The 12,364-nt window shown below is 48.2% G+C and overlaps 5 protein-coding genes across 9 annotated transcripts; 1 reads left to right on the forward strand and 4 right to left on the reverse strand.

The window, feature by feature from the left end:
• Positions 1 to 186: 186 nt before the first annotated feature.
• On the reverse strand, positions 187 to 985 carry FOXG_11559 (uncharacterized protein; the record flags this gene model as incomplete). Its single annotated transcript, XM_018391241.1, has 5 exons — positions 187 to 241; positions 292 to 564; positions 617 to 787; positions 843 to 882; positions 960 to 985. 4 exons carry the CDS (start codon positions 983 to 985, stop codon positions 349 to 351), a joined length of 453 nt encoding a protein of 150 aa, XP_018249846.1. The 3' UTR covers positions 187 to 241; positions 292 to 348.
• A 2,666-nt stretch (positions 986 to 3,651) lies between these two features.
• Positions 3,652 to 4,979, reverse strand: FOXG_11560 (uncharacterized protein). The gene is made up of 4 exons (XM_018391242.1): positions 4,540 to 4,979; positions 4,413 to 4,491; positions 4,282 to 4,361; positions 3,652 to 4,226 (listed from the first exon to the last, which is right to left on the reverse strand). Exons 1-4 carry the CDS (start codon positions 4,870 to 4,872, stop codon positions 3,846 to 3,848), a joined length of 873 nt encoding a protein of 290 aa, XP_018249847.1. The 5' UTR covers positions 4,873 to 4,979; the 3' UTR covers positions 3,652 to 3,845.
• A 2,181-nt stretch (positions 4,980 to 7,160) lies between these two features.
• On the reverse strand, positions 7,161 to 9,011 carry FOXG_11561 (uncharacterized protein). 5 transcript variants are annotated; one of them, XM_018391243.1, is made up of 6 exons: positions 8,690 to 9,011; positions 8,495 to 8,618; positions 8,415 to 8,435; positions 8,247 to 8,361; positions 7,732 to 8,198; positions 7,161 to 7,681 (listed from the first exon to the last, which is right to left on the reverse strand). In XM_018391243.1, the coding sequence occupies exons 1-6, from the start codon at positions 8,873 to 8,875 to the stop codon at positions 7,359 to 7,361; spliced, it is 1,236 nt and encodes a 411-aa protein (XP_018249848.1). In that variant the 5' UTR covers positions 8,876 to 9,011; the 3' UTR covers positions 7,161 to 7,358. The 5 variants fall into 5 exon arrangements, with proteins under 5 accessions (XP_018249848.1, XP_018249852.1, XP_018249849.1 ...); XM_018391247.1 differs by having other exon boundaries at positions 8,415 to 8,618; XM_018391244.1 differs by having other exon boundaries at positions 8,495 to 9,011.
• A 158-nt stretch (positions 9,012 to 9,169) lies between these two features.
• On the forward strand, positions 9,170 to 11,018 carry FOXG_11562 (uncharacterized protein). Its single transcript, XM_018391248.1, has 4 exons — positions 9,170 to 9,669; positions 9,726 to 9,947; positions 10,029 to 10,564; positions 10,628 to 11,018. Exons 1-4 carry the CDS (start codon positions 9,319 to 9,321, stop codon positions 10,707 to 10,709), a joined length of 1,191 nt encoding a protein of 396 aa, XP_018249853.1. The 5' UTR covers positions 9,170 to 9,318; the 3' UTR covers positions 10,710 to 11,018.
• A 967-nt stretch (positions 11,019 to 11,985) lies between these two features.
• Positions 11,986 to 12,308, reverse strand: FOXG_20564 (uncharacterized protein; the record flags this gene model as incomplete). The annotated part of the gene is made up of 2 exons (XM_018400843.1): positions 11,986 to 12,055; positions 12,124 to 12,308. The coding sequence occupies 2 exons, from the start codon at positions 12,306 to 12,308 to the stop codon at positions 11,986 to 11,988; spliced, it is 255 nt and encodes an 84-aa protein (XP_018249854.1).
• Positions 12,309 to 12,364: the final 56 nt, after the last annotated feature.

The raw sequence follows: 12,364 nt of genomic DNA on the forward strand, positions 1-12,364 counted from the left end.
TCCGCCAAGACTGACGGGGTTCTCTAAGGATGCCTCGAAGGGATATATCACCTGTGTGTGCATCGAAGTACTGTGATGTGTTGCAAGTTGACATATTGACTGCCGAAAGGCATCTCATATGACTTGCCATTGCTCCTATAACGAGGGTATGTGTCCACTCCTGGAGCGCTTTTTTGAAGTGTTATAGAGAGTTGGATATGGCTGATAACTGGAACCCATTACGTGTGTTGCCTCGTGTTCTCTACCAATGTGTTAGCTGAGGGCACATTACCCCTGAGAGTTGGAAGGCACCTTGAGAGAAGAGATATGGAAGCAAGACAAAGAGGAGGATTAATAGTCATCAGGCTGTCAAAATAATGTGCTTATGATGCTCGGCCATTGTATGCTGCTGTACTTGGTGACAGCCTTGGAGTAAGTTCTGTGTGGTGATATAAGGCGGGCTTCCTGGACTTGGTGGGTTGACGGGAAGAATGTCTTTGCACACGATGTTGATGCAACATGATGGACAATCAGAGTGAAAGAGAACTGGAGACCTTCCCCCATGTGAGTGTCCCGGCGACTAGTCTAGCGACACCGTTAGTTATGAATAAAACGATGTACATGAGACGATTCTTACCTTGAGCCCCGTCTGGGCTTCGAGTGGGCGGGCAGGGCATAAAGTAGGCGTAATGATATCTGTAGACGCCCTGCCCACCCGCCACTCGCGGATTACCAACGAGTGGCACCAAGAAAATTCAGCTAGAACTTGCTCCCAGAACCAAAACGACGTACATCCATTCGCTTCGTCCTTGCTGGAGAAGTCAGCCAGGTTGGCGGCACCAAGCACAACATCAAGAACTTACCGAATTGCTCACAAGGACGAGCAGAGTGCACCGATGGCCACTAGAAATGTTGTTATTGGCTATTGAGGAGTCAGTGTGCTCACGTCGGGGTCAAAGAAGACTGAAGGTTGACTTTACCTGTGTTGCGGCCATCGGTGCACCATTTGGGGGCCGTCCAGCATCAGGCTTAAATTTTCTGGTTGTTTGATGATTTTTGGGGGCCCGATACTGGACGGCTAGGCCTTGTTGATGGATGAAAGGCTTGTTGGGATAGAAAAGGGGGATGACAATTTGTGGTGGTTGTTGTGAGGAAGAAGAAAAGAGGGAAGGGAAGAATGGCGGGTGGGCTTTTATAGGATGAAAACCCAGAAAGGAAGGCAACACATGAAGCACTAAAGCCTCTGGGGTTCAGGGGGTTAACCACTGAACCGCTTGATCGGGTGTATCGCCCTCTCTAGATGCCACCGTCACTCCTTTGTTTTTCGTTTGATACTGGTTTGTTACAGACATACCACGATGTCTTTTGTTTTTAACACCCCAAATATTCATTTAGTATTGGCAAGCAACTTGTAGATCCGCCTCCCCAGTTTGCATGGTCTTGTGCATCCCCCGCTTGGTCTTCTGTTGCTTGCTCCCGACCGTCTTTGAATTTCCCATAGACAAAAGCACGCCTTACAGGTCAAACAACCCAGTCTCCACTCATATGACGGCGTGGATGCATTCAATGTCCTTACGGAACCAAAGGCCTGGAAATTCGGTCGCGGATCTCCGTGTTGCCTACCCAGAACTCAACCCTCAGTAACGCAAAGGCCAGACCTGAGAGTGTCCCGAAGAACATCTACTTTTCAAACCGCTGCCTCTCATACTAACTAATCCAGATCGCCAGTCATCTTGTACCACAGTCCCTCCCTGAAACCCGCCCCAAGCCTCGACCGCCCCAAGCCTCGAAGGCGAAAGCTGCCCTTACTGTTCAGCCACGAGACGACTCCTAAAGAGCAGAGGACAGATGTGACAACAAGTTCAAAGGCATTCGCCATCAGGAAGCCATTACCGAAATCCCTCTCCCTGTAGCAAGATCTGGCCTGGCCCAGAAGTCCCGCCAAACGACAACGACGCAACTCCAAGCTCAACCTGGGAGCCTCCAAGACAGCGCTCAAGAAGGCACGTTCAAAGCACTATACTAGCAGTTAATTACTTCCTTCTACCTTGATTTTCGTGAAAGGGTGCACTTGCTTCGTATCGGGGCTCGATCCTTGCATAGAGCGCACAAAACCAGGGGCTGCCAGAAGAATCATTACGGGCACCTGCTACCCGCCAGAGCTCCGAGATACAAGAGAAAAATAGCCTTGCCAGTGGATAGTGGAAACTTCCACGCTTTACACTGCATGACCCCTATTCCACCTCCCAGGCCGTAATCGACAATCGAACTGGACGGTAGACCCAGAGCGTCAAGGTTAAGCAACCCAGCCTGGCATTGACGTAGGTTTCGAGGTGAGTGATAGAGCGTCGGCCAACCTGTTGGTTCTTTTGAGTTCAAAGCCCGAAATGTTCGAAAGCTAATCATACTCAATAATAGATTCCCTGCTTGGGTCCCGACTATCGAGACAACGGCCGCCTTTTATCTCGAGCGTATTCCTATGTTAAACTTAAACAAGCCGTATCGCCTTGACCTCTCAAGTTTGAAGAAGACCACATCAACCAAGCCTCTGAGTGTGCGATACGAAGGTTACGACCTGAAGGGACCCCTTTGTTCTCCGCTTTTGGTATATCAAACGACCACCAGCAACTTGCCGGCCGCTGGCACAACTCCCATCATATCATTTTGGCGATAGCCCTTCTATTTGTTATTGTTGCTGTCTGTAGAGTTCGGACATTCAATGCTGGAAACAATGGCGAATTCTTTGTTGGGCGAAGCTAGTCAGGAGTCATGTTGCTTCGCAAGTCGAGCTCGTATTGCTGTCCCACGACAAAATCACTTTGTCCCCCATGAGCAAAGGCTTTGTGTGTGCAACGATATCTCACACAGCACCAAAGAGCTCTTTGATTCACAGTGTGCTTGGATATCCGTCACATCTTCACCGGGGAATTACAGGTGCAGCTGTGCCTTTTGATGTGGTTCGTTGACTTCCATAGAGCGAATCGGCCGATCTGCCAGGACATCTACCACGAGTAACGAAACCCCCATCATCCAATCCCATAAGAACGATTTGGGCCCCTGAGGTCACTCAAGCATCTAGTAGCACAAAATCCTTCCTAAAACTGTCAAGTTACTCCGATCAGACGGCTTGAAAGAAGACGAAGCTTATTTGACGAGTTCAAATGCACGATCAGGGAGCCCAGCTTCAATAAGGACCAAAGCAATTCACAATATCTTCAATTATGACCAATAGGTCTACAGAGTTTGTTAGCTCGGCTACGAGGAACTATTGGCCGAAGCAAGAGAGCGGCAGAAATCACTTGCTGTGTACTGGCCAGATATCCATTGGTTCGTGATAGCGGGGCGATCCCAGCAACGGATGCGATGATATTTCGAGCGGCTGTGTATCAAGACAAAGACTGAAAGTTTATGGACAGCTTCTTCAGTCCATGCTCTCAAATTCCACTCATTAGGTATGCGCTTCTCTTGTTCGAGGAGGCCTAGTTTCACTGCTTGGGAAGCCCGTTTAGACCTGTGGCTTGGGTCGATCCGTTCCGGCGAGACATTAAGGGTTCTCATCATCTATACAGACGAGACGTAACTCATTTTCGTCAATCTTGAGTGATCAACTGGATGCCCATTTTGGTTTGGACAGGCTAATGACTTAAGTGCATGAACCAATCTGGATCTTCTCCCAGCTCAGGGGTTGGGGTCAGGGCAGGATGGCAAAAAGATATAGAAATTGATCGAGTCGTGCTGACTTGATTCGCTGGCTACAGAGGTCGAAACTTAGTCAAGAGTAGTAGCTTTCCCAGAACCTTCATCGAATTCAAGCAATACTTGGACTAAGAGTGCAGTAAGATATTTTCCCCTGTCACGAGATCCTATCAAAGGTACTCTGACACGGCCAAAGCCAGGGGTATCATAGCCAGGACAAGACCAGGTACCAATCCCGCCGCAGCGTTGCCCGGAGCAGCCGTAGTGGCCGATGGTGCATCACTGGCTGTTGCGGAACCACTTGTTTCGGCAGTAGCAGTAGCAGCAGCTGTGCTAGTTTGTGTTGATGTACTCTCGTCTTTCAGCGCCTTCTCGTACCGCTCAACGACAAAATCGACCACCTCTTTACCGTACTTCTCAAAGTAGCTACCATGGGTCTCGTTGTTCTTACCCACGTCACAGTATACATCGCCTGTGTCACAGTACGAGCGGATGATGTCACTGTAGTTGTCCTCGCACAACTTTGTCTCGTTGCTGGGACGTTCGAAGATCTGTAATCACGCGTTAGAGTTGAGATTCGTTTCACTACATGCCTTGTATACTCACTCCGTCGTTTTTACTAGTGCCCCTGTCGTACGTCAAGTTTGCCACGTGGCTTGGGTCGCCGAACGCGATGACCGCAACAACTGCTTCATTTAGTTTCTGTGTCTGCAATAGATGGCTGCAGGGATGCTCACCGCTGTCTTTGACGAGACTCATGGTCAAGGGCTTGTTGTCGCTTCCCCCGCAGAATACATCAGTTGCAACTTGTCCACCCTGACTTCTCGTTAGTAGTGCGTCTTGCATCGTTCAAGGTCAACCAACCTGAGAGTAGCCAAATACGGCAATTTTACCGTTGGGGCATGAGCTGTGATAGCCATCGAGGGCTGCAGACAGGGCCTTGACTCCGGCTTCCTCGGAATCGAAGTAGTCGGGATCCTGGAGAGTTGCGGGATAGTCAAGAGGGCTGACAATTGAGCCATTGACGCGTTTGCTGACATCCTCTGCAATCTCACCGATTCTTCCAGATCCCTTGTCCTCACCAGTGCCCCGTACAGCAATCATGTACAATCCATCCGCGCATTTCGTTTTCTCCCCTTTGTTTTGACTGAGAGCCGTGGCCGCAAAAACGGCAGCAGAGAGAGCGAAGGGACGCATAGTGGCGATGAAGGGTTAAAGTTTGACGAAAGTTGGTGAGGAAAGTTGGGAGTCAGAGCTGTAAGAAATAGGTCAGTCAATTTGCGGACAGGTCCGGTGATTGGGGGTATTTATCTCATCTCCCAGAGGAACCAGCCTCTTCCAGATCGACCAGGTTTATCGCGTGAATATTCGTTTTTGGATCGGGAGCTTCCAATGGCGGTTTAGTTCGTAATAAAACGATGGAGAATCCTTGTAACCCCGCAGGTTGTGATCCGAGGTTTGTCTTAGCTTTGGTATGGGGCTAGTGAATGATTTCCCTTGTGAGAGATGAAAAAATAAAGAATGACAGTACTTGTTGCTTGCTAATGGATTATGAAAATGAAGAAGATGGTGATAGTGAATTGCTGCTTTGGTTACCTGCGATAGGTCAGAAATAAAAGTTCATAACGACACTCTCCAATCATGCTGCACTCGACCAACCCAAGCTGACTAAATGGACATTGCCTAATTAAATCCGATAGCATAAATGTAGCGAAGGAAGAAGATAACTGCGCAAACAAAAAGAAAAATCTTGAGGATCTTCATCTTTGTACTTGAAGAAGCATATGTATCTGTATCAGTTGGTGGTGTTGAACGTTACACACTTTTATTGCTTCTACTATCCAATGTACTAGGTACCCTAAAGTTGCCTCTGTAGCACAATAGGCTACAGGCTACAGCCACTCGACTCAGATATGCACTTCTAGAACAGTCACTTTGCAGTTTTTTGTACGCCGAGACGCAACACAAAGATTGTACAAGAATTACATCTGAAACATGAGATTGAATTAGATTTGTACACGTCAGAATATGAAGACTCACCTCATGTTCTCGTTACACCGTTTTTTTATGCCACAACTGCTACTGAAAAAGCCATCTTGGTGAAGTGAAACAAGTTACTCCCGTCTACTCTCTAAAGAATGGAAGTTTTGGAGATTTTCCCAACGTTTTCGTCCAAGGTAGCACCTAGACAGAAGGCTTTAAGATAATAGCAGAAGCTACCGATAGGGCAAGGCTTTCATTTAAGGACAATTCAAGATAAAGTATCCTTGAGTTGGCCTGTGGACTAAGGGGAGTTCATTAATACAAAATTAGCGGCAAATATGTCTGTGGTTTTGAAAAGAGAAGGCCGAGAACCATGAGACTTTATTACCCTTCGCATGAGTTCCCTGGTGCTTTACAAAGTTGCTAGCTGCGAGTTATCCATTGAATGAAGCATCGAGAGAGGTGCTGCACAGTGCACTTGCATTGGTCGTGTGATACGTCAAGTCCGTTAATGAACCCCTGAATCGAAAGTTGGAAGGCTATCAGAAACAGGTTACTCCGTCAGGGGGGTCGTAGTGTTATTTCGATGATTGTAAGGACTAGTAAAATCAAACACGTTCCTTGATCATTGGAGGATTGTCGTGTGACTGGTGAGCCCGAGGTAACGTAAGCATAAGTTACTGGCGGAACATTTTCGGCTATCAAGATTGAGACCCTAGCCAGAGCTTGGTAACACACCGGCACTCCCATACAAGCTTTCAGAGAACGTAGCTTTTACATTGACTTTTGAGATATCAAAACCAGCCCCTTCTAACGACCAGCTACAGAGTATCTGAGTGTCGACGAAGCATTTCACATCCCATGCTATCAACCTTCAGTTTTCCAAGATGCCAGGCCAGGCCGTACCACAGATCAATGGCCACAAACGACTGCCAATCTCATGGGACCTAAGCTTCACGGTACTGAGCACGGATAAGACTGACCAGAGAAATTATACAGGCTGCGGCTTCTCGTAGCGCTATTTGCTGACGGCAGGGACGCCTCAGCTACGACGTGTTTAGAAGACGAAAGCCTGGTATCTGCAAGGTTCTCTTACGACGTTCAACCATCAAGATAACTTGGCTGACCATGATACAGCTTACCTTGACCACCACCGAGCCATTAAACCGATTTCCGCAAGAACGGGTCCCCAGAGCCAATCTCAGGAGCAGCACGCACTGAGAACGCAATTAACACATAACGGGCTACACAACAATAGAAGAACAAGACGAGCTCACTCCCAATCGCTTTCAACTCGCCTAGAAGTAATGTCGAGAGAGAGAGCGGAAGTCGTTTGGGCACAACGTTCCTGGAAAGTTGCCCGGCTGGGAAAGACCAAAGCGCCCAAGGCTTTCGACGGCCTCCCGATCCCAGTAGCTATCAGAGGGAACAAGACTCATCGAGACACAGAAGCAGAGACGGCGAAGTGTTTCAAGGGCTAATGGCACCAGGGGCAAGCATAGAGGTCGTACTGCTATCTGCGGTTAAAGATTCAGGGGTAGAACGTAAGGGACAAGGGATCAATGCAAGCTTTTCTTGAAAGACTGGTTCCTAATTACACAAATAGTATCGTATCCTATGATATATTCCGTATAACTTGCTGCGCCTTCGTATGGTAGGTTGCGCTGTACTTGTTCCCCGCCTTTATCTGTCCTGTCCTCCTAAGTCTGACCCTTCAACCTCGCTTCAACACAGCCACCAGGAACGCCTGGAGCACGCCAAGTCTTGACCAATTCGAGCCCAGCAGCGTCAAACATCTTCTGAAACCCTGCTTCAGTACGCTCTTTTCCGCCCATCGTCATAACAGCCTGATCAAGAACAGCGGAGGCAAAATCAGCTTCTCCTACACGAGGAGCCAGGACCATTTCGCAAATGAGAACTCGAGAGTAAGGCTTCATGGCTTCGGCGAGGCGATTCAGGATCTGTATTCCAACCGCATCTGCGTAGTCGTGGAGGATCATGCGCATAAAGTAAGCTTTAGCCCCTGAATTTGGTATTAGTCGTGGTTCTTGTGGGTTGGCGGGAGTAGCGTACCTTTTACGGGCTGCTCCGTCATAAAGTCATGCTCAACAAGTTGAACACCGTCAGGGAGAGTCTTCTTCGATTTCGCAAGCTGTATGACTTCCGGTCGTTCCTGAAGCATGCAATTCTTGGGCGACAGGTCAGGATGAGCTTCGAGGATCTTGTTAAGGACCGTTCCTTCACCACCGCCAACGTCCACAAGCTCTATGGTGGCGTTGTCCGTATCTGGGGAGTCGTTCTTGAGGGTGCTGAAATCAAAGTGACCAGTAACAGGAATTGCAACATCAATACCGGCCATGCCTGTCTGGAAAGTTTGAAATCTCTCGGGGTTCTGCATCATGATGCTCCATACTGGCGTTCCCTCTTGCTTCCAGTAAGCAGTATACGGGTTATATAGGGGGTCTTGAGGCTCTTCGTATTTTCCTTTCGAAACAAGATAGTCGTCGAAGTTGTGCATATGTTTGAACCATTCATCGTACCTGCGAGACGTTAGATAAGCCTTAACGCCACTCAGCTCCTAAACTTACATTGCCAGGAACAAGTGGCCTGGCGCAGGCTTATCGAGGATGTAAGCCAATGAGAATTTGGTGTGCTTATACTCGCCGCCATCGGGTTCTGTTTGGTCAAGGAAACCGGAAGCAACTGCAGGAGGATGTAAGACCATGCTGACCAACGCTCTTGGCAAGGGGACTGACCTAACACGCGCCCCATCCGCTCTAAGGTGATTGGGATTTCAGCTAAGACTCTACCAGCCAATAGTGACAAGGATCCCTACCTAGAAGTGAGTCTTGAACGCCAGTGGCCTGAGAGAGATCTTGAAGAGATATGGAGCCTGTGGCGGGAATGGTATCGAGGACCTTGAGCTTCATAAACGTTCGGATAGCAACCAATTCGGCGATCTGAGATATTTGTGAGCAGCTGCATGCTTTCTGACCATATTCCAGGAAGCTGGAGCGAAATTACGACTTGCATTGAGACCGTGGTAGTTTGGCTTCTGATCTGGCGTGATGAGGGCATTTGTGAGTGTCCTTGCTTTTTCGAGGATCTGGACCCTAGACATGTAACCGTTAAGATCTGGAGCATCGGAATAAGCCTTGGCAGCATCATTGAGGCTGCTGACTAGATCATCGATCTCTTGTTTGTTCGGAAGTGCCATTGTGACGGTTGCTTCTTGCAGATGTTTGTGCTTGATCTGTTGGTTCCAAGGTAGCACTGCAGCCAACAAAGCGAAGACATGAATGAGCTGAGGATAGAGGGGCAACCCTTCACCCTGGTCGGGACCAGTCCGAAAGGAGACTTGGAGGAGATAAGATACCTTCCTGGAGCTGGCTAAGACAGTTGGAGTGGAACCATCCAATCCTCGCCATACTCTCACAGGTTTAGCCTAACAAAATACCCGGCTCCCCTAAAAGGCTAGTGGCCGCGTCCCGTGCCCAAAACAGGGGGTTGAAGATGATCCAAGTCTTTTCACATTACGATTGATGATGGCATCTTGGCCATTTCTTATCAGGATCTTACTTATTTCGACAACAAGACCTCTGTGTCTATTCATGCGAGCCATATCGACTAAGACATCACTTCCGTGTCATCATATCTCCGATGCTACCCCCGCTCCAAGATCAACATTCCCCAACCCGAGAGATCGGAGAGGGAGAGGCTAAAGCGGGTCACGTAACATCAGACCAGGCCCGAGACCCAGATCGTGGAGACCAAGAAGAACAGGGGCTAGCAGATAGGCCGCCGTCGACATCACCAACACAAGCTTCAAGTCGCATCGAACCCGACATCTTTGACAACGATGACCTCGAAGATGAGCTCTACCCAGAGTCAACAAACACGAGCTATTTAACGTCAATTGCGTCAGATATCCGACGCGGCATTCAAGAAAACGGACGAACTTATGGCGTTTATGGCCTGCACAAAGCTTGGATCCCCAGTGATGATCTCGAGGTAAATGAAATGCGCTATTCGCCTCAGAAAGCTCGGGTGCTAATTAGAGTTTACAGGTTGAGCGCAATGATCTCCAGCACTGCAAGTTCACGATGCTCATGGGCAACGAGCTTCACTTGGCCCCTATTGTCGACCATCCGCAAAAGATCCTTGATCTTGGTACTGGATCAGGTATTTGGGCGATCGACATGGCCGAGCAATACCCATCAGCTAAAGTTATTGGCGTCGACACAACTCCGGTTCAGCCTAACGTGATACCGCCCAACTTAGTTTTCGAGGTATGTCAGTCGAGCGCCATGGCCACCCCTTTGATTTTCACTGCAGTGATACAACACATTGAACCATACTGACGTCTCCAGATTGACGATGTTGAAGATGACTGGCTCTGGGGCGAAGGAACTTTCGATCTCATCCATGGCCGAGAGCTGATCATGGCCATTCGCAACTGGCCTCGTCTGATGGAGCAAGCTTTCAACCATCTCAAACCCGGCGCTTACTTCCAGCTCTCGGGTTCAGTTCCCGACTTCAAATCCGACGACGGCACACTGCCCCATGATTCCGCTTACATCGAGATGGGCAAGATCTACTTCGAGATGTCGCAGCGCATTGGTTGTTCAGGCTGGGAACCGACTCGTTGGAAGGAATACTTTGAAAATTTCGGCTTCGAAGATGTTGTAGAACGCGTCCTCAAGATACCTACGAATCCTTGGCCCAAGGACAAGCATCTGAAGGAGATTGGGGCGTTTGAGCTTTCGCACTTTCGAGATACCATTGGAAACGTGTTTGCTCGTGGGTATGAGCAAATCCTCAACGGTGATCCGAATTACTTCCAAGTACTACTGGCCAAGGCTCGAAAGGAGGTACTAAATCCAAACATGCACAGTTGGGTTCCATTGTAAGTGTCTGCTGTTCCCCCGTGTTTTCAGAATGTAGTTAAGAGCTAACGACTGTCCGTCAGCTACGTTGTATACGGCCGGAAACCAAGGAGTTCAACTACAGATCAGCCACTACATCAAAAGTCCGTATCTCCCGACACTTAAATGACTAGCTGGGAGGACTGGGTTAAATTGAGCCAAAGCAGAGCAAGGGGCGGACAACAGGACTTGCAACAATAGCGCAGCGATATAGTCCATGGCTTAACGAATGATTCACAGCCTACAAATTTCTATTTCTGAATACTTATCCTGTCTGGCCTGTATGCATGATGCAGTCTTCAAGATCGAGCATCTGAGGCTTTCGTATGGTCTCAAGTTTACTGTCAATCTTAGAACCAAATAATTTCTATCCAATCTCGCCAAGATGTAAGATCACATATTGTATTATTGACAACAAGACTAAAATTCTGCTCACGTCTTTGGGCCTGATTGGACTAGTAATGTGCCTAGGAAGGAAATGGGAGATGAGAAAGAATAATTTTGTGATAATTTGATAATGAAATTCACTGAAAGGAATAGCATTCAACTCTTACAATAGGTAGGGCTTTATTACTGCTAGAGCAATATGGACAGCATTTCATCGCGCAGGGGGAGAGGAGGGGGAGGGGGTTCGGGAGCGTCAAAAATTGGCCACCCGCATTTAGCTATAGAGATATTTGCCAAACATAAGGTAAGGATACAGAAAGATAACTCAGAACAAGATGTTCATTCCCGAGATATAAACTTCGACCCAACAACCTTCGGTGATGGCCATTGAATCTTATATTGCTATCAAGCCCTTGAGGCTGCGTAGAGCATCACCACACGAGCCTTCTTTTGGCAGGCAAGTGAGTCATCCTTTAGGTTTTCTTCTTATTCATTTATGCTGTAGCATTTAGTCAGGCATTATGGTATAGTGCCTAAGTTGTGAGGTAGATGTGTTATTTGCAGTTGAGACCTGTGGCTGAGAGCTTATATCACCACACAGAACTTAGAGCGTCACCACAGTGGCGCCACATAACTAGGGAATCACTGCGAGGAGAAGGAACAGAAGAGTAAGAGAACGCTTGTTGTAGTTCTCAAGTAAGTTAATCATTGCTTATTCCTCCACGATCGTATTGTAAGAACAGATTCCCTGGGCGAGGACCAGGTGGCTGGATGCTACACAGCTACTCCCAGGTACACCATAAAACAGCGTAGAAGGCTTTGGAAAGAAAGGAATCTGGTATTGAATGAATCAGAAAAATATCCCATGATGAGAAGGCAACCAAGGAGAGTGTCTTACTTTGGTTGGCACTCGAGTCACGCTAGAGGCAAAGTTTAAAACAGCAGTTACCATCCCGGGTTATATGAACTTAAGAGGCGCCACCAGCAAGTGCAAAGCGTTTCGAACTCAGTCGTCTCAAAAAGAAACCGAAGGCTGTGGCTCGCGGGATGGTATTTGGTGACAGCGTCGCTCAGGGGGACGTCGGCTGTGATTTCAAAGTCAGCCAAGCTTTGCAGAACAGGTCAAGTTTAGATACTCACTGAAGACGCTCACCACCTGAATTCGAATTGGATCTCGCCATCTTGTCGGCGGACGTTAGCTCCACGCTGGCGACCTGGGTTGGGTCCCCAGCGGAGGGTGATACCGTAGCGTAGGGCGATGAAAATGAGGAGAAACATGGAAACCTCGCCGAACCACTCGGCTGAGGGCATGCTGTGAGTGTAAGCGCTCCAGAACATGTCGAAGCGATTTTGAAGTTTATTTGGAAAGTAAATATCGTGTCGTGTTGGAGTGT

The sequence above is a fragment of the Fusarium oxysporum genome, chromosome 10 (assembly GCF_000149955.1).
Source record: "Fusarium oxysporum f. sp. lycopersici 4287 chromosome 10, whole genome shotgun sequence".
Taxonomy (NCBI): Eukaryota; Fungi; Ascomycota; class Sordariomycetes; order Hypocreales; family Nectriaceae; genus Fusarium; species Fusarium oxysporum.

Excerpts from the sequence above, each read along its gene's own strand:
- FOXG_11561 (XM_018391243.1), bottom strand. The coding sequence starts at position 8,875 with ATGGCACTTCCGAACAAACAAGAGATCGATGATCTAGTCAGCAGCCTC. Across the intron at positions 8,436-8,494 it reads CGTTCAAGACTCACTTCTAG|AGCGGATGGGGCGCGTGTTA; the intron begins GTAGGGATCCTT and ends CAATCACCTTAG. Across the intron at positions 8,199-8,246 it reads GGCCACTTGTTCCTGGCAAT|GTACGATGAATGGTTCAAAC; the intron begins GTAAGTTTAGGA and ends AACGTCTCGCAG.
- FOXG_11560 (XM_018391242.1), bottom strand. The coding sequence starts at position 4,872 with ATGCGTCCCTTCGCTCTCTCTGCTGCCGTTTTTGCGGCCACGGCTCTC. Across the intron at positions 4,362-4,412 it reads GAGTCTCGTCAAAGACAGCG|TTGTTGCGGTCATCGCGTTC; the intron begins GTGAGCATCCCT and ends TAAATGAAGCAG. Across the intron at positions 4,227-4,281 it reads GCACTAGTAAAAACGACGGA|ATCTTCGAACGTCCCAGCAA; the intron begins GTGAGTATACAA and ends GCGTGATTACAG.
- FOXG_11562 (XM_018391248.1), top strand. The coding sequence starts at position 9,319 with ATGCTACCCCCGCTCCAAGATCAACATTCCCCAACCCGAGAGATCGGA. Across the intron at positions 9,670-9,725 it reads TCCCCAGTGATGATCTCGAG|GTTGAGCGCAATGATCTCCA; the intron begins GTAAATGAAATG and ends TAGAGTTTACAG. Across the intron at positions 10,565-10,627 it reads ATGCACAGTTGGGTTCCATT|CTACGTTGTATACGGCCGGA; the intron begins GTAAGTGTCTGC and ends ACTGTCCGTCAG.